General features: G+C 38.9%; 1 protein-coding gene across 1 annotated transcript in view; it reads left to right on the top strand.

Moving 5' to 3' along the window:
- The first annotated feature begins 5,551 nt into the window (after window positions 1–5,551).
- The window catches only part of CYTC6A (Cytochrome c), a 103,391-nt gene continuing 88,461 nt past the window's right edge, over window positions 5,552–20,481 (top strand). The window contains exons 1-3 of the mRNA XM_089419182.1: window positions 5,552–5,835; window positions 5,945–6,005; window positions 6,137–6,268. Coding sequence (XP_089275308.1) covers window positions 5,779–5,835; window positions 5,945–6,005; window positions 6,137–6,268 — 250 coding nt within the window. The 5' untranslated portion in view covers window positions 5,552–5,778. The remainder of the gene's footprint in view (window positions 5,836–5,944; window positions 6,006–6,136; window positions 6,269–20,481) is intronic.

Below are 20,481 nucleotides of genomic sequence, written 5' to 3'. Positions count from 1 at the left end.
AAAAAAAAAGTAATCCAGCAGTAATCCTAAAACATATTTGTATAGTCGCATTGTTGGACGCATGGAAAGGAATTGCGACTTGTCGCATAGTCGCATTTTTTTTGGCCGGGCCGCATTTTCCAGGAACATCTTTAAGATTTTAAAATGCGATTTTGCCACTAGTCACAAATATGGTGGAAAGGAATTGCGACTTGTGAAAGTCCATAGGCACATTTATTTTTGCTAGGCCGCATTTTCCGGTGACATCTCTATGACTCTAAAATGTGATTTTGCGACTAGTCGCAAATATAGTGAAGAGAGATAACGAGCTTGTCCAAGTCATATTGTGGAAGTGTGACTGTTCAAGTTCATCCGCCAGGGTCGTTGGTGAACCCAAAGAAATATTTGTTGCTCTTTCATCAAATTCTTGACACAACAAAATTAGAGTTTATTCCTCTACCATTAATCTTCTACTCCTGGGTACACAACCATTTCACAGACGATCTTAAGCTCTTTGGACAAACAAACACCATAGTAATGTCCAAATCAGTTCCGAGATAAAAATCGTTGCAAGCTTGGGGAAGACCCCACCACATCGCACAACACATTTTCTGAAGGCTCTTAATACTCCTTTGAATAATCCTTCATCGCTGTCCTTGGATCATCATAGTTTTGTTTTCATGATACACACGCTGTGTGAGTAGAGCAGTGCGAATAGTGTGATCAGCATTGAGAGCAACGAGCAGTGAACAGTGAGCAGTGTGAGAGCAGGGAGCTTTGATGCAACATAAGTATCGAGCAACGATAACCTTAACAGCAGGGAGCAGTGTGAAGTAATCTTCGCATTTTATAGACCTACATATATGTTGGACAACAAATGCAATGAAACATGACAAAGGAACAAGAAATTTCAGAACATGTGGAGACAAATGATTTAGGACAAGTGAAAATTGCATCATCCGCCAAAGCTGGGAAGTGGGTTTGGGTCAATGCCAAAATATCGGGGCATTTTAAAACGAAGAATAACCCGCCTAAAATGGGAGCAAACAAGGAAGAAATGGTCTAAAAAGAAAAATACTCGAGCCCTTCGCAAAAACCACTCAAACAAGTCTTCTCTACAAATACGTGGCAACAAGAAGTCCAGGGAAAGAGGAAAAGTCATTGATGATTTTGCCGTATATAGTCCCACATCCACACCGCTCAACTGGTCATCTGATCTTTATGTGAAAGAATTGTTAAATGCAAAACGAAGGTTGGAGGTTTTAGAAGCTAAAGGGCAGGAAGGAGATCATAAAATTCATATAATAACAGCTGAGAACAGGGCTTTAACAGAAAGCAATAAAGTTTTAAAAGAACAAGTGGCATTGCTACATGAAGCTCTCCTGATAGGGAAAACAGAATGGCAACGCATGAAGGCGGATGTGCAAAACATAAAGAAATCTGTAGTGGAAAGTACAAAGGTGGTGAATGTGAAATCATCCCAGCAACCATGAAGTGAATGCAAAAGAAAAAACTAAAGGAGATTCCACCAAAGTTTCCAAAACTTGGGCTCATGTTATTAGCAATTTTGCTAATAAGGAAGGAGAAACAAATATTCAGGTTGACAATATGCAAGATAGTGAAGGCAAGGAAAGACAAAATAGGACAGCAAAAATAATTATTAAAGGGGTGAAAGACTATGGGAAAAATGAATGTACTTTTGACCTTACAAGAGACTTCTTGAAAGACAAGTTGATATGGAAATGACAAATATGCCAAGCATGGAAGGTGGGTAAGTTTAACGGGGAGAGAGTCAAGCCCATAAAAGTCATTATGCCTAGCTTATGTGATAAATATATCATTCTAAGCAAGAAACATCTCTTGAGAGGTTCTCGTTTTTTCCTAGAAGAATATTTAGCAGTAAAACAACAAGAGGAAAGAAGGGAGTAAATTTTAAAGGTTAGGGCAGCAAGAGATGAAGGCAAGAGAGCATGGATTTATAAAGGCAAAGCTGTGATAATGCGATTTAGACCACCTTCCAAAACAAAGCAACGAGATGGTAATAAAGAAGAGGCAACAAACTATTCAATAGGAAATTAGAAGGCAAGGTCAGTATGGGAAAGCATGGACGAAGACTCAAATGTGAATCTTGCATGCAAAATAAATAGCAATCGAGTCATACCCATGTTTCCATAAGATTAGTTTGTGGGAACTGCAGAGGTTACCCATGGAGACGAAGACCAGGTTTAGGGCCTATTGCGGAAGATAGAGACATAATTTGCCTCATAGAAACACATGAGCATGAAGGGTGCAAGATACCTCTGTTTGAAGGACACTGGAAGATGGCAGTGTGGAACAAGGCAGCAGGGAATGGCAAAGGGCAGGGGGGTAACATGGTTTTAGTAAGGGAGAAAGAAAGTCATCTCATTCAATTAGAAAAAGAAGGATCAAATAAACAATTCATTTGGTTTAAAATATCAGAAAATAGAAACGACATGAGAGTTGCAGCATGCTATTTTGCACCAAAGGTTTCAAAAATATACAAACGTAGAGGGCTTGATCACAAAGATCCATTTTCAGCCTTAAAAGCAAATATTGCAACATATTCGCAGCTAGGTGAAGTCCTTATAGTGGGTGATTTCAATGCTAGGACTGCAAGTGAGCAAGTTAGCATTCTTTGTTGTAAAGATCACTGTGACCATATTTATCTTACAGAAGAAAGTAATCATCAGTGGGAAAGAATTTCAGAGGACAAGGGCGGCAATATCTTTGGTGAACAATTGCTTACTCTATGTGGGGCCTTTGATTTAGTCATTTGTAATGGCTTGACTAGATGGGCAAAGTCTGGTAATTTCACTTGCAATACTTACAATGGAGTAAGTGTGGTAGATTATGTAATTTGCTTGCATGGTTTGTGTGAGAAAATGGAGGAAGTTTTGATTGGAGATCAGCTGTGGGACTTGAAATCAGATCACAAGCCAATTCATTTATGTTTCTCTTGGATTGGAAAGAAACAATTAGAGTCAAAATTTCAGCATGCCCAACAAAATCCCCCACATGGCAGAATTCTTTTGACCCTAGAAAATTGTAATACCTTCAAAATGATGCTACAAAAGCTCTTCAAGAAGGAGAAAATTACAATTCACAACGTTAATAGTCATGAATTAACACATTTAATTCAATGCGCACTTGCAAAGTGCAAAAGAGAAAAAATTAAGAAGTTTGAAACATATTGCTTTCCAGTTAATGCTTGGTTTGATGGGAATGCAAAAAGGCAAGGAGAATGTGGAAAGAGTCAAACAAAGACAACATAAAGCTCAAATCTTACAAGTCGTTATTAAGCAAGAAAAAGGTCGATTTCATGGTTACAAGGAGGGAAGAACTAATCTTCCTTGGGAAAAATAATCCCAAATTATTTTGGAAGGAGCTCCAACCGAAAAAAGATACAAATTGAAAATAATATTACAGCTTCTAAATGGTTTGACTATGCAAAGCAACTCTATGAGCAGGTTCCCAAGGTTGACCGTCCCCCTTAGTCAACACTAATACTGAACTCTTCACGGTACAAGAGGTAGAGATGAGTATCAAGAAGTTGGGTGTGGGAAAAGCAAAAGACTTAGCCGAACTCCAAGCAGAATATCTCAAGTGGGGCTCAAAGATTCTTTCACCTCACATTACAAAAATCTTCAACAACATCATACAACAAGGGCTCCCCATAGATTGGACAACTAGTCTGGCAATACCTCTTTTCAAGAGTGGTGACATCAATAACCCCTCCAATTATAGGACCATCATGATAAACCCTTTGTTTGCAAAGCTATTGGGAAACATGCTAGAAAACAAAATTAGCAAGTGGGCAGAAGAAAGAGATAAGTGTGCTAAAGGGCAAGCAGGTTTTAGACCTAAACATTCCACAATTGATCATTGTATAACTTTAAGGCACATCATTAAAAAGTTTGGGAGAAAAATGAAGAAGTATTTTGTTGCTTTGTTGATTTCAGAAAAGAGTTTGACTCGGTTCCTAGGGATAAGATTTGGCACAGAATGGAGGAACTTGGCGTTCCTATACATTTGAGAGCAGTTGTGCACAGGTTGTATGAAGAGGTGAAGTCAAAATTAAAACTTCAGCAGGCATTTTTGAAAGTTTTAGAAGCGATATCGATGTCAAGAAAGGTTGCCCACTATCTGCCACCCTTTTTGGTTTATATATCGACAAGCTTGAGGAGTGGTTAAATTCGTAAGGGGGTGATGGTATCTATTTGAACAAGTTTGTTATAATGCTTATTTTGTATGCAGATGACCTTATTCTGATTGCTAAATTGGCTCTTGGTTTGCAAGAGCACTTACTATCCCTTGAGCATTTTTGTAGAAGTGTGGGGATGCAAGTCAATAGTAGCAAAACAAAAGTAGTGACCTTCTCTAAGAAAAGAAAACATAAGCAACATAAGTTCTACTTTGAAGGCAACATTCTGGAAGAAGTTGTGGATCAAAAATACCTCGGAATTGACTTCAACAAAAATCTAAGTTGGAATCGTTGTAGAAAGAAAAGAACTTTGGGGGATGGAAAACATTTTATGCTTTTCAAAATAAGTGTAGAGAGGCAGAGTTATGGGACCGGAAAACAAATCAAACTCTTTGTGGGCTCCTAGTAATTCCAGTGATTCTCTATGGTTGTGAACTATGGGCCAACCGTACATCCAACATGCAGTGGAGACAAATTGAGAAAATTCAGAAGCATTTGATTACAAACAAATTTAAGATTAAAGATGCAGTTCCTTATGATATCTTGTTAAGTGAAACAGGGACTGCTCCTATTGAAGCAATTGCTATGGTGAGAGTCATCAGATATTTAAAAAAAAATTGGGCAAATGGAAGAGGATAGATGGCCTAAGGTTGTCTTTAATGAGAGATTGTGCAAATGCAAAAAAACTTGGATGCAACAAAATAACAAATGGTTTCGTAAATGGGGTATTTGCTTGAATGCGTATCCCATAAACAACAAAGAGATTAAAAGTTTTTGTTATGGGAAAGTTCCACAAGCGTACTTGGAATAAGGAGCTAGGAAGAAAGAAAAATTACTATATTGAAGTGTTTAATCCCACTCATAGTCATCAACCAAAAGCATACATAGAGGCCAATATCTCTTGGAGAGCCAAAATTCTTATTGCTCAGTTAAGGACTAATTCTCATCAACTCCGTTGTGAAACAAGACGCTGGAAAAGGCCAAAGGAAGTGTGGGAGGAAAGAGTATGTATTTTTTGTTCTTTTGAAAAAATGGAAACAGAAAAACATTTCATTTTAGAATGTGAGGCCTTCAAAGACAACAATGAAAGTTATGCAAATAGCCAGTAGCTAGCTCTTGGGATAATTTATTTAGTGAGGGGTTTGTCGAGAAGCTCGGAGCATTTATTTTGAAACTTCACAGAAAAAACCGAATATATCAAACAGATAAAGAAGCAATCTGTCCCATAGGCTATCTTTAGCCTCGTGGACGTTAAAATAATTTCATTTCATAATAAATTTGTTCAATTTTTCCCACCATGAAAAGGATAGAGAAAACACTGGAAAAAACTCCGTCGCAGAAAGTGCGTTGTTTTGATTTGTAACTTCTTTGAGAGTTCTCTTGTGCCTTCATATAATTTGTTATTATCGACTGTTTCGTGGAATTACAATACGATATGCTGTAAATTCCCATCTTTATGGAAAGCATTAATAATATCTCCATAACGAAACAGCCACTGTTCGTCACTACTTGGATAAGATTGTAGTCTTTAAATCTCCCAAGCCTCTAATTGTCAGAGGAACAGAGAAGTCGCTGAAATGTCCCTTTGTACCACTGTTCCCAATTTAACAACGTCCCTTGTCTTGCCGCTTAAGGTATGGTTGCTGCTGCCCTTCGTGTTCTCCCGTCTCTTTACATTGTAGGCGTTCTAGAAATTTGTCCTGGTGACCTTATTTTTAGTTTTTATTGGTGGTCTTCTTATAGACTCCAACACCCCGAATCTCTAGCCTTGCTTCTGGACATCTCAGTCTGAGATGTGCACAAGGTACGACCTGTAATTTCGGCATGTTTGAGTTTCTACAGAACCCCCATCATCCCTTATTTTGGAATATAATTAATCGTAGTATATCCAAATTCGTTACGTAACGTAAGGGGGTGGATCATTTATTGTTTCAGGGGGTGCAATTCTCTCTAGAAAAAGGGTGAAGGATGATGTATTGTCCTTTGAGCAGAGAACCCAAAAGCTCGGTGCTTCGTTGGTGGCTGGCATTATTAGTATATCAGTAGCCGTGTGTGGAACACAGCAAGGTCTCTTCTTGAACTCTCTTTCTTTGTGCTGATGCTTGAAGATTCCTGAAATTTCAAATATTCAGAAAGCTTCGTTTTTGAAGGGCCCCCCTCAATTACAATAAGGTCATGGAAGCCATAATTTTGCACTTTTAATCTTTTTGAACAACCAATTTTGTTAATGAGCTTTTTGTTTTTGTTAATGAAGTGGGTTCCAACTTCTCTTTAAGATGCCACCATTCAGGGTTATTTATTTGTTAAAATTACCCAGGGCTTGGACTTGACTGCATTATAAGAGAAAGTGCTAAGTTCAAATAAAAATGAGACATCATAAGGCTGCACATAATCTCGTCAAAATCTCTTGGGACTTATAGTTGGCCTCATTTGTAAAGAATGGATATATATTGTTTAGGACAAATTGCTATGTTAGTTAATAATAAGACATCACAAAATAGTAGAAGACAAAGTGATAAGTTCAAATAAAAACAAGATATTTTAAGATAACACATAATTTTGTCAAAATCTCATAAAACTTACAGTTAGCCTTATTTTGTAATTAATATATATATTTATCTTAAGACAAACTGCTATGCTCAGTTAACAATGAAATATCACGATTCACAAATATATTATGTTCAGGAGATATCAACAATGAGATATCTTGATAGGACATAATATCACAAGATAAAATATCATTAGGACAAACTGCTATGCTCAGTTAACAATGAGATATGACAAATATGCTAAGTTCAATTAACAATGAGATATCACAGGATAGAACATAATTGGCCTCAAGTGTAGAGAATTGCTTAAGGTAAGCTGCTATGCTCGGTTAACAATGAGATATCACAAGATATCCAACGTTTGGTTAATGAAATAAACTGCTATGCTTTGTTAACAATGAGATATTAGTAATTACAAATATGCTGTGCTCAGTTAACAATGAGATATCACACGATATGCTGTGCTCAGTTAACAATGAGATATCACAATATAGGCTACACTCTGTTAACAATGAGATATTTCAAATATGCTATGCTCAGTTAATAATGAGATATCACAAGATAGGACATAATTGGGACAAACTGCTATGCTCAGATATCACAAATATGCTATGCGCAGTTAGCAATGAGATATCACAGATAGGACATAATTGATTTCATTTGTAGAGAATTGATGTATATTGCTTAGGACAAACTGCTGTGCTCAGGTAACAATGTGTAATATCCCCAATTTCATAAGCTACTTAGGAGGCATCACAATTTTGATAAATTTTGGCATTGGCAACAAATTTTGGCATTTGACTTAGGAGAAGGGAAGAATCAGATTTTTGGTGGGCTGTGGGGGCCAGACACCAAGGAAAACTAACTCCCTCCCTTAGGCAGCACACACTTGAGGAGAGAGAAAGGAAGGAGGGAACACACTAGTGGAGATTGGGACCCACAAGGAGAGGAGGAGGACAACAAGCATAAATAGGAGGTGAGGGCCAACATTTGGGGCCCTTTGACAATTTGATAACTTAATCTCAGTTTGTTTGTGCTGCTTAGCCAAGTCAACATCGAGGGAGTTCTGGGCAGAAATTTCCACTCATTTGGTGAACCACGAGTGTCACGCTAGAGGAGATCTTGAAGCATCTTGGAGCCATTCCGGAATTAATTGCAGGAGCGTTCAGCCAGTTCTGCATGTGGCCAGGATGCAGAGGAGAAATTTGCACCTGATGTAGGAAAAAAATGACTTTTCCTTGCAAGCTCCACTTCTATGTCGTTAAGACTTTTACAGAATTTGAAATCTCTGTGGATTCTAACCAAATTCAAGCTTGATCTAGCAGGAAGTCCAAATGGAATTCTACCCAACTCTGCTATTCAATTGTATTTAAGCAACACACCCATTCAAAGACTCAATTTCATATTAATTCCAGATTTCGCACACAAGCTAGAATTCTTCAAGTGATCATGCATGTACATAATTCATACACAGAAAGTATGAAACTCTATTTCATTAATTAAAATCTATACATACACAAATACTTAAAAACTCTCTTCCTCTCTTGGTCTGATTCTACATCTTTTTGGCCATTAGCTATGCCGGTAGGCTTACAATGATTAAATACAAAGTTACAAGAAAAATAGATTTTTCTACATCCATAAATCACTCCCTGATTTATTCCCTAAAGCTCTCATGATTTATTCCATGAAGCTCTCATGATTTATCCCCTAAAGCTCTCATGATTTATTCCCTAAAACTCTCATGCTTTTCAAGGTAAATTAATTTTTGACTTATGGACAAAATCTCACCTATCCATAGCTTTTTCTAAAACTATTCTGTAATAATTAAAAGAACTAAGAATATCTACAATTAAGGAATTTTAATTCCTTTACAATATTGAAACCCCTTTTGGAGCTTTTCTTCAAAAAGCTTAATGGCTTGGAAGCTCTAATCCTCCTGCATCAACACCACTTGGGAGAGGCAGCTATAGTGCAGACCGACTTCTGGGAATTTCAGAGGTGCTTTGCCTTGATTTTTGCTGAAGATTTGTGGTGGTTTGCAATGATGGGTTTGAGGCATCTCTTTAGGCCAAATTTGTGGCTTCTTGGGCTTGTGCAGGGGCTCACTGGCAGATTTGCACAGAGGTTGAAGGACAGGAGGAATTGGAGAGGCAAGGGCTGGAGGAGCAAGGGAATCTGGAGGAGAAATTGACTGGAGAAATTGTGGGGAGTTGTGGTGAAATTTTGGGAAGCATCCTACAGTCAATCTTTGCAGTGCGTACAAGAGGAGAAGATGGGCCGTACACACCATTTTGTGGGTTTTCTGCGGTGTTGGAATGAGGCTAACTGCTTTCTGGGTTATGTTGGGCTGATTGAGGAGAGACACCAACTGCAATTTCAGTGATTTCTGAGCACAACTGAGGCCAATTTCCCAATTTCTTCTAGCAACAGGAGCAGTAAATTTTTGGGCCAGCACAGAGCTTTGAGGGAGGACACTCTAGCACTTGGGCAACAAGATTACAACCTGGGTTTTGCTTTGCTTGCTGTAGCAAGCCCAGGTTCTTCTTTCCCAACTTATATGTACTCTTATTGGCTACGAAATTAATAAAAAGATTCATAATTTGGTGCATTTTCCTCTGGTGTTTTAATTTCCTGCTCATGTGTTGAATTTTTAATTGTTGTTTTAGTGCATGTTCTGTAAATCACTTAATGTTTCCAATTAGGAATATTACACAATGAGATATCACAATATAGGACATAATTGGTAGTATTAACATGGTTGATCCAAATTGAATCATTATATTGTTTGTCATCCTTTTCGATGCATTTGGAGTGGAAAAAGTGGAGGAATCAGCTCACGACACTATTTTAACTTTTCACTGTTGGGACCCAGTTTGGTGAAATGGGGTCCGGAACCTTCCGGGAGCGTTTTGAGGCATCAAATGACGTTTTTTGGGGGGTAAAACTTTGTCGCCTAACTGTAGCACTTTTTCATGCTATTCTACACATAGAGAGCTTTCCAACGGCGCAAGAATCGCATCAATTAAAGTCCGTATGCAAAAGTTATGCCACTCAGAAGTTGACCTTCCTGTTTTCACACCTATAGTTCAGGAGGATGCCGCATCAGCCCCCATTATTCATGGAAAAGGGGCTAGCCATGTGTTTGTGATATAAAAGACTCTAGAAGAGTCTATTTTGTAACTCTAGTTAAGAGTTGATGTAGTCAAACTTAACCACTAGTAGGTTATCGGGTTGTGTTATAACCGGGCCACTAGGAGGAAGAGACATTCCATTCTTTCGAGAGCATTTTGTTCTGTAGTTGAGCAAAGATAGCCAGGAGAGATAGGAGGGAGAGCACATAGATAGGATTTGTGCACTGTAGCAGCCCACAGCAACAGGCATTACTTTTTTGTATCTACAGCCATATTTCCAGACAGAGAAAGAGAGCAAAGCGACCTCACCTTCCAGCTAGGTTTTTTCCCGAAAGGGTTTCCCAAAGAGCATATCTTATGTATTATGTGTGTGAGCTTATTTTGTCATTCTCTACTTTTCTGCTTGATTTACTTTTACATGCATGCACTAATTATAGTTAAATTTACAGATCTAGAAATTAAATAAAACTGTAAGTGTAGAATCTCATATTTTTAATATCATATTATTAGATCTGTTGTGATGAACTGTCTAGTGGAATATCCACGACAGTTTACGGATCAATGGTATCATGTTCTTAAGGGATTGACCATGGGTAGCTATAACAAAAGCTCATTTGACTTACCACTTGAGCACAACCCGCTTGAAAAATCATACTTCCACACTTGATATGATTGTTTCATCCATTTTTGTTTGGATGTCATACTTCTGTTTATCATTGCACTCAACAACTGAAAAATCTATTGTTAGGGTCACAAAACACCGAGAGGAGTGGTGGCGTCTAAAGACACCATTGCTGGGATCCCATTTGAAAATCAGAAACCCAATTCCTATTGCAACAACTGGAAATAATTCCCCTAATCGTTAAATTATGTTTTAACAAGCTATTTATTGTGTGCTAAGTAACCGGATTCGTTATATAGGGGCCACGTGTCTGAATCCGGCGTGTCGGACACAATTTGCCCAAAAAACGTGTCCAAAAAACATGACATGTCGAATCCTATCAGGACACGTCGAATCCCAAGCGTGTCCCGAAATTCTCCAACGTGTCCCGATTTTTGACAGCGTGTCCTGTTTTCTAGGATTCGTTTGGCGGAAAAGTGACTCCCGCGGGTTAGAAAAGGCCGCATTTGCTCATTACAGCCACGCTGTTTATAAAGTGTTACTGTGACTTTCGTTTCTAATATACTGATTAACTTGCAATTGTCAAGGCTTGGGATTCATATTTACACTGTGGCACCGTTTCATTTGCTGTTGGCGACTCAATGCGCAAAGGTGTTGGCCATGTTCACACTGCCATGAAGCTTGTCGCTCTGTTGGTCATGGTCATATTGCCAAGACACACAGGTCGATTCTCTGCATCAAATTCCATTGGCATTGCAGCATAACGCTACCTCCCTTGTAGAAAATATCAAAACTAGACGACTGCTTATCGTCTAATTGTCCCCGCGATAACCTAGAATTCGAATCCACCATTCGACAGACAATTCGACAAGCAGAAGGAGGGGGTAAAGGGAAGTCAAATTCTCTGTCTATCCATTGCCAACTTGTCATGCAAGTACCATGCGACTGACAATTATTTATAATTTCTAATGTTTTGATCTTATAAAATATTTATTGTTACTATAAATTATATTAAAAACCATGCTCCACCGTCATTTATAATTTATAATTTTTTTATCTCATCAATCAACTACTTATTATTAATATAATTTTTATCATATATAGTAGAATATCAGTTAATAAGTCCATATTAAATATTAATAATTTTATTTTTGTATAGTTATAAATTAATATGACAAAGGTTAATATGTACATTATTAATAATAAATGTTTATATATATATATATATATATATATATTTAAACATAATAACACTAAATTAAGAAAACATAATAAAGATTAGTATGTATTATTATAATTATGTTTTATTAATTTAGTGTTATATATATATATATATATATATATATATAAAATAGGTAGTTGTTTTATATTTTCTATTTCTATTTGCCATTGGCATTGCACCAGCACTACCTATGTAACACATTTTGATTTGATGACTTAATGAGAAAACTACAGTTGTCAGTGTGTTTATCTTACTATCTTGTAGTTGTAAGTTGTCTTTCAGTTATGAATCATGAATCATGATTTATGTGACCAGTACCATTGACATGTATTTGAATTTTGTATGTACTATGCATGTTATAGACGAAGATCTATGTTTGAATATCAATAAATTTGTATCATTAATTAAAATTTGTGTAAGAAATATCTAATTTTTACTATATATATATATATATATATTTTTAATAAAATAATATATAATGAATCCTACGTGTCCTGTTCGGGAGGGTCAACGTGTCTGAATTCGACACTACGAATCCTGAATCCCCATGTCAGGTGACTTAGATTGTGTGCTACAACAAATACTGAATCAATCACACTGCAACCTACACAAATAAAACTGCGGAAGAAATAAATGCTGGAAGAAAAACTATCACACACACATAAAATGACAGTTATTTTTGGACCGATTTCCTCGAAAAAACCCAACTCGGGAAAACCGATGCAACAATTGAGGGTTTTATTATTATGCAACAGTGAAATAATTTGAGTACAACTGGATGCCGAAATTGGCAATCCTACAGAGAAAAACTGGCAAGAAAAATCTAGTGAGGAATTTCTTCACTCCACAGGCAAATCCGGGCTCTGACCTCAACTCAAATTGAGTCGTCCAAACTGGTTCTGCACAGTCATTGCGTCACCCTAATGCAGTTGCTCTTGCACTCAACTCAGAACAACTTCTCCTCAAGCCGTTTGGTCTGCTGTTATCTGGCAAAATGTCTCTCCTGGCCTCTAGAACCTCTACCTAGCTTCTGGCACTGAAACTCTGCTTCTCCCTAGCAATTTTGAAATTGCCTTTAGAGGCTATTGCATTGCTCTGCGTCAGCCTCACTATGGCTCCTCCACATCTCTACAAATGCACTCACCGGAACTGGAATCCTTCCTCCAGCTTCATTGTCCCTGCCCCTCTCTCACTGCTTCGATTTCTCTGGCTCTCTCTCTGGCAACTGAATGCTACTACTCAAGAAATTGATCTGCTCATGAAATCGAACTGCACAAGTAATTTCCCCAAGCCCCATCAACTTCTTCTTATAATCCTCTGTTGAGACTTCAACGACCAAGATTAGATGTTAATCGATGGCTAGGATTAACTTGAAGTCGATCTGTGTGAGTTTCTAGAACATTCACACCTTAACTTAATTAATTATGATTAATTAGTCATATTCCCTAAGTTTAAACATAGGAAATATTTGAAAATTGACTAATAATCTAATTAAGCCATTTCTAGGCAGAATTTCTAGAAATGATTTCTGGGATTTGGAGATCTCATGCATTTTAGCCTCTCCACAAAATTTCAAGGCTAGAACACATACGATGCTACAAAAACTAACACTCCCTCTTAGCGAGGAATGTGTTCTAGAGTTGTTGCCTCTTGTAGCAACACCCTGTCTCTGCATCATCTCCTGTCACGCTGTTGATGTCTGGCTACTGCTGCCCACCAACCATTGTGCAACTCTGATATCCGTTGCATCTGTACTGCTGCTGACTCTGCTGAATTACTACCAACACTGAATCTGCACTGCAACTCCCTCTCCCTCTGTTGTTGCTACAACTGCAACATCTACAACTAAAAAGCATCGTAAACACTGAAACAACTGTGATCAGTGTGATGCATTTGTCACCCGAGTCTCTGCCTGTTGTTAGTATCTACAATGTCACTGAGGCATCTGCATTGCTGCTGACCCTGCATTGCTGCCAACTTTGCACTACGTTGTCCAGCATTTGACTGCAACTAGACTCTTCATTTGTCACTCTGGCATCTGACTGCATCTACTACCACTGATCCATCCTGCTACAAAAATATTGTGGGGCCCCCGTAGCAAGGTATTGATTCTAGAGGTGGACCTCCTCAAGAATCCTGCCAATTTGTAGCACTCTGTGGCTACAAAACCAAGTCACCACACTTAACTCTTGGGGGTATATCAACAAACATGGTGAAGTCTTCCTCCAGCTTGGAGGATAGCCTATCGATCTCTATTGAAGATGCTTGCTGGTCCTGCTTCTCCTCCTTGTCCTTCTTCCTCAGAGGACACTAGGTACTGTAGCGACCGAGCTCACCATGTCTGAAGCACTTGACCTTCGAGGCTTCGACATGTCCTTCTTTTGTTGTTCCCACTGTCCCTCACTGGGACGCTTTGATGTGAGGGCCACATTCTCCTCCTCCTTCACCTACTTCGATCCATTGTTGCTGCCACTGATGGAGTTCTTCACTAGGTTTCGTCTCAACCCCTCCTGCTGCAAATCGGCCCACATCCTGTCCCATCTTGGTAAGGTTTTTGTGCCCAAAATGCTTTAGACGAATACCTGCCACTCCTCGGAGACATTATTTAGTGACAACCGCACTAGCTCTGTGGGGTGAGGCGCTGCCCCAACAGCTGACAACTGGTCCCAGATCTCCTGAATCTTGGTGAGGAAGGGGTCTATGTGTTCCCTTTTTTGCATCCTGGTGCATCTCAACTTCTGCTCTAAGTACATCTTTCGCTACTTGTAAGTGCCCTGGTACAACGTGGAAAGTGTATCCCACATCTCTTTGGTCGTTCCCTTGGCTGCTATGTGTGATACAACATGATCCCGGACACCATCTAGGATCAATCTCTTTGCCTGCGCCATCTCCTTTTTGTACTCCTTCAGCTGATCTGCATCCGTGGGGATAACTACCACTACATCTATGAATGGTTTTAGGCCATATTCATCCATAAGGAAGGACATCCTTGCCTTCCAGATGACATAGTTGGAAGCACCATCCGACCTATCCTCATCTCGTAGTCCGGCAATGGCCATCTCAAATAATGTCGAAAATCTTCTCTTCCCTTTTGCTCAGCTGTTGCTAGGCTATTCGCACTTCCTTCTAGAGTGAGAAAAACTGCTCACAACAACGATCTGCAAGGGAAATCGAACTTCTTGAGACTAGAAGTTCCCTGAGGAAAATTTTCCCTTAGTTTGTGTTCTTCTTCCTTCCACCCGACGCTAGTTCTGCTCTAGGAAACTGCTGCAAAACTACTGCGTATAGCTAGAGATCTGCTCTGCAAAAAATACTAATTGCTCCCTTTGCCTCTGGAATCCCTCGATCTGGAGAGATCGAATTTTTCTGTCCGTCTCTCAAAAAAATCGATTCTCAAGAAATTCGAACTCTTGGCCAAGGTGACTGTGTTGCCTTTGGGGTTTCGATTTGTTGCCCTCACTGAACAATGAAACACCCTCTTCCTTTGCTACTGAGTTCTCCAGCTGATCATCTGTACTCTAATACCATGTGAAAAATCGGAAACCCGATTCCTATTGCAGCAACTAGAAATAATTCTCCTAATCGTTAAATTAATTTTTAACAATTTATTTATTGTGCTACAACAAATACTGAATCAATCACGCTGCAACCTACACAAATAAACTACTGAAGAATATTGGCACATACACATAAAATGGCAGTTACTTTTGGATCAATGTCCTTGGAAAAACCCAACTCAGGAAAATCGGTGCAACAACTAAGGGTTTTATTATTATGCCGCAGTGAAATAATTTAAGTACAACTGGATGCCGAAACTGACAATCCTACAGAAAAGAACTGGCAAGAAAAATCTAGTGAGGAATTTCCTCACTCCATAGGCAAATTCGAGCTCTGAACTCAGCTCAAATTGAGTCGTCCAAACTAGCTCTGTGCAGTCACTGTGTCACCCTAGCGTAGTTGCTCCTGCACTCAACTTGGAACAACTTCTCCTCAAGCCATCTGGTCTACTGCTGTCTAGGAAAATGTCTCTCTTGGCCTCTGGAACCTCTGCCCAGCTTCTGGCATTGAAACTCTGCTTCTCCCCAACAATTTCGAAATTGTCTCTAGATGCTACTGTGCTGCTCTACGTCAGCGTCACTGTGGCTCCTCTGCCTCTTTGCAAATGTTGTCACCGGAATTGGAATCCTTCCTCCGGCTTCACTGTCCCTGCCCCTCTCACTACTTTGATTTCTCTGGTTCTCTCTCTGGAAGCTGAATTACTACTCAGGGAATCAATCTGCTCATGAAATCAAACTGTACAAGTAATTTCTCCAAGCCCCATCGATTTCTTCTTATAATCCTCTTTGAGACTTCAACGACCAGGATTAGATCTTAATCGATGGCTAGGATTAACTTGAAGTTGATCCGTGTGAGTTTCTAGAATATTCACACCTTAACTTAATTAATTCTGATTACTTAGTCATATTCCTTAAGTTTAAGCTTAAGAAATATTTAAAAACTGACTAATAATCTAATTAGGTCATTTCCAGGCGGAATTTCCAGAAACAATTTCTGGGTTTTGGAAATCTCATGCATTCTAGCCTCTCCATCAAATTTCAAGGCTAGAACACATCCGATGCTACAAAAACTAACACCCACGGGCCTGTAGGCTATATTCGACATGAATATCACGGGAAAAACCATGGGTTCTCACAAACCTGGAGCTCGAAAACCGTTAGTATCTTGACCAAGTCAAGTTTACCCGAACCACCCTAACAATCCCCCTCTTAAAATTGACTGGGGAGATTAAGCTAGTCCCAATCATTCATCAACCATCTCACTTGAGATCTTACATTGCCCCCCTCAAGCTAGGATACTAGTACATCTACCACCTTGGTACCTTTGCAAGTGGTCCATTCCACAACTTGATGACTTTGTGTGCCACTGCACTACATGTATGCCTTATCAAAGTCTTAAGGCCTTACAACAATCAGTGCTCCTGTGTAACATGCATGCCTGAACAACATGTCTTACAACTTCCTAGGGAAATACGCCTGCCTTGGACCAAAATCCTGAGGGTGTTCACACACCATTGTGACTCTCATCACTTGTTGCCTCCTTCACTATCCTTAAACACAATTGAAAACATCTTTGTTTTTTCATACATACGACCACTCTCTAGCTTTGTTGATCCATACCTTGACTTGGCTTGTCTTGTTATTTGATCTTTCTCTCCTTGTATCTTGCTAGATCCATACCTTGACCTGGCCTTTCAACACGACCTGCACTTTCTTGGTTCAATTCTGAAATTTGACCTTAAACAAATCCAGATATCATTCAATAGCCTCATCATTTGCCAACACCAATCAATGTCACTGAAACTCACAACCTTCTTGACCATGCCACAAAGCCCAACTATAATAGATCTTTGTTTTCTTGCCATTTTCATTTTCCTAGCTTTACACAATGCTTACAAATATGTTGGCAAAACCTTCTCTGATTTGAACCAGGAACGACCATCTATTGAAACCTATGATCTTCTTCTTTGGTCAAGCTTTGTAGCTGTGTTCTTGCAAACCTTTAGGCTGTCTCTGCGTATCTCAGGTTCCCTACCGACATGGGCACTTTTCTTCTTCATGTATTTTCTGTATTTCTCATAATGATAGAACTCTGGCCATTCATAACATTGCTTTGATAACACATAGCAACTTTGACTAGTCACCACAACTCTTATACCAGTGGTTAGAATCACAAAACCGAGAGAAATGGTGGTGTCTAAAGACATTGTTGCTTGGGATCCCAATAGCCATCGAAGGACAAATTTACCTGCAATCCTTCCGCCTTTAAATAGATTATATTCCACATGAATACCATGGAAAAAATCACGGGTTCTCACAAACTTGGAGCTCAAAAATCACTGGTAACTTGACCAAGTCAAGTTTACCCAAACCACCCTAACATCTATTAGGGAAAATCCTTTATAGACGATCTTGGGCTTGGGCAGGCAATTATCCCATCAAACCTAATCTTTCTAGGGGTGAACATATATACAATTGTGTTTGAGGATTATTTCAAGGTGTAGATTTGATTTTGAGGTGCCAAAGCTCCGGGCTTAAATGTACTTCTGTGCTTTTTAGGCATCCATGTTCTCATGATGGCTTGTGAGGTCTGGTGGCTTGGGCAGGGTGTGTGATCCTAATCAACATAATCACAATTTTCATACAATACATTTAATATGGTAGACCTCAAATATGGGAAAAATGATCAACTGAATAAATATGAGATACATAACAGAAAACAATAAATCACACAATTTACATAGATTAGAATATAATATATATAATAATTTCACAAATAATTTTATAATTCCTTGTGAGAAACACTTGTTTACAACTTTAATTGAAAGCTTAGTATCCCAAAACCATATGGCATAATGTTTAAGAAAAAATTCTACAGTTTGAAATCTGTTTTGCTCAATAGAATTGATGATTGACTTGGCCTTTTTTAGGTGTTTTAATAATCTCAACAGAAAAAACAGAGAAAACTGCACCAGCAAGCAAAACAACCGTTTTTTGTTACTGTTACCGCTCAAACTAGCAAGGGACCTAAAGGGGAAATGCTAGGCCAAAGGCAACAAATTGAGACTTAGCCCATTGTCACCTCAACTAAGGCTCCCTTCTATTTACGGACTTTCACCAATGGGAGGAGACCCCGTATATTATGGAGTCACCGATGAAGGATACGTCAATTAAATGATGTGGAGTGACCCTAATAATCCCTTTCTTGGAAGAGTTAGAAAGAGGCTTGCTTGCTTTCTAAGCAAGGTACAATGTCTTCTAGCGAAAGGAAGGGAGGATTTAAGGGTTAGATTTAAATTTTATGGGATATGACTTATGAAGGAACTTCCCAACCCCTAAAATCCTTATTGTAATGGGTATCTTGGATGGTTCTTGAAGAATTGTTTTTTCAAAGGAACGGGACCACATGAGACCAAGTGGGTCCGGTCTAGGATAGGAGGAATGAGTATGGTAACCAATGATGTTCTTACCCTAGACAAGGTGGGGAAAGGTTCAAAGAAATAATTTTCACTTGAAGGTGTTGATTTGATCCTATGAGGTACTAGCCTTGGGGATGCTAAGGCAAAGTTTGATCCTGGAGCTAGGGTTTTGATTTTCTCCCAACTCCACCGTCAGAATGGCTTCAAAATTGGTGGAGATCTCGAGGAAACACCAGCTAGGAAACCCTAAGAGATCGAACTTTTTGGAGGGTTATCTTGTTAGAAATTGATGCCCTAGGTGCCCCAACTTGGCTAGACCCGAATGAAGGTGAAAGGATGTGATTCTTGGTGACCACCTCTTGGTAGATCAATGCCTTAGTCTTGGGAGAATGGAGTCTATGATGAAATATGAGTAGGATTCTTGATTCTAGGTCAAGGAGGCCTCAAGACCACTTTGCTAGCCTTCTAGGTCAAGGAGAAGCAATATTGCAGTTTTTATAATTTGATGTGCAAAGGAGATGGCTTATCAAGGTCAAATTCATTGATATAATTACCCCTAGGAGATTTCGTTCACATTGCATGGCCCATACATTGAGAGATGCTATAATAGAGACAAAATTCCACAATTTTAAGCAGTAAATGCATGCAACAATTAGCCCTCGAAATAGCGAAAATCCCAATCCAATGTATATGAAAAAGTAAAACAAGAATAATAGTTAAAGCATGTACTTACATGTAACAAAGTATATTCAACCATCCACGATTGACAAAAGAGAAGCTCCAAGATAAGATAGACTAATATCCACACATCATAATTCATCCATAAAGCTCCAATTCATCCTTTAAAAAAAGTGTGAAATTCTCAAGAGAGAGGAGATCCAATCCAAAGTGATGATGAGAAAATGAACTCATCTCACTTGTATTTATACACAAATTAAGAGTTCGTATTAGCCTCTTTGGCCTACATAAGCCCCAAAAATAAAATAATGTTCTAATAATTCAACTTTTGGTGACAAGCCCACCAAAATAGCTCATAAATGAAAGAGTAAGCCTCTCAAGAGGTCAAATAATAATATATGCATGGTGTAGGGCCCTCTAAGAGGCCTAATGAGGTCCATGATGTTGATTTTGGGTAGCATCGAATGTGCTCTGGCTCCAAAATTTTGTGGAGGGGCTAGAATACATGAGACCTCCAAGACCCAGAAATCATTTGGAGAAATTACAACCGAATGAGTAGGTTATTAAAATAATTAATATTTTTAATGGGTTCCTAAGTCTAAACTTAGGAAAATAAAAATATTAATGGGTATTAATAAAGATAAGGGTGAGAAGCTTCTAAAAGACGAGGATCAAGTTTGTTTTAATCTTAGCCGTTGATTAGAGACTTAATCTTAGATGTTGATTCATCAACAGGAAAAGTTTAAGAAAAGACTTGAGGATCATTTGGAGACACACTAGCGGATACTCAATATCCTAAGGAAAATCAATTCTCAAAGAGAAGGAGATCGATTTCAAAGGGAGAGTTGAAGGGTGGAGGAAGAGGAGGGCATCAGCAGCAGTCAGTGACTGAGGAGGTGACACAGGGGTATTGAGAGATAGCGCAGAGGGAAGACACAGTCCTCACACAGGCTAACGCAGAGGGACGCAAAACCACACAGAGTGACGCAAAAGTGGGAGAAGGGTCTCCAGGGTGTCAGAAAGTTTCCAGGAAAGGGATGAACCTTGTCTCAAGTGTTTTCTCTCAGTAGTGTCTCAGTTTCTCTGTAAAATCATTCCT

The sequence above is a fragment of the Pinus tabuliformis genome, chromosome 4_1 (genome assembly GCF_031772625.1).
Source record: "Pinus tabuliformis cultivar Carrire ecotype Pingquan chromosome 4_1, CPIR1, whole genome shotgun sequence".
In the NCBI taxonomy this organism is placed as follows: domain Eukaryota; kingdom Viridiplantae; phylum Streptophyta; class Pinopsida; order Pinales; family Pinaceae; genus Pinus; species Pinus tabuliformis.
Note: the sequence above shows the minus strand (reverse complement) of the source record. Positions and strands in the feature narration are given on the sequence as shown.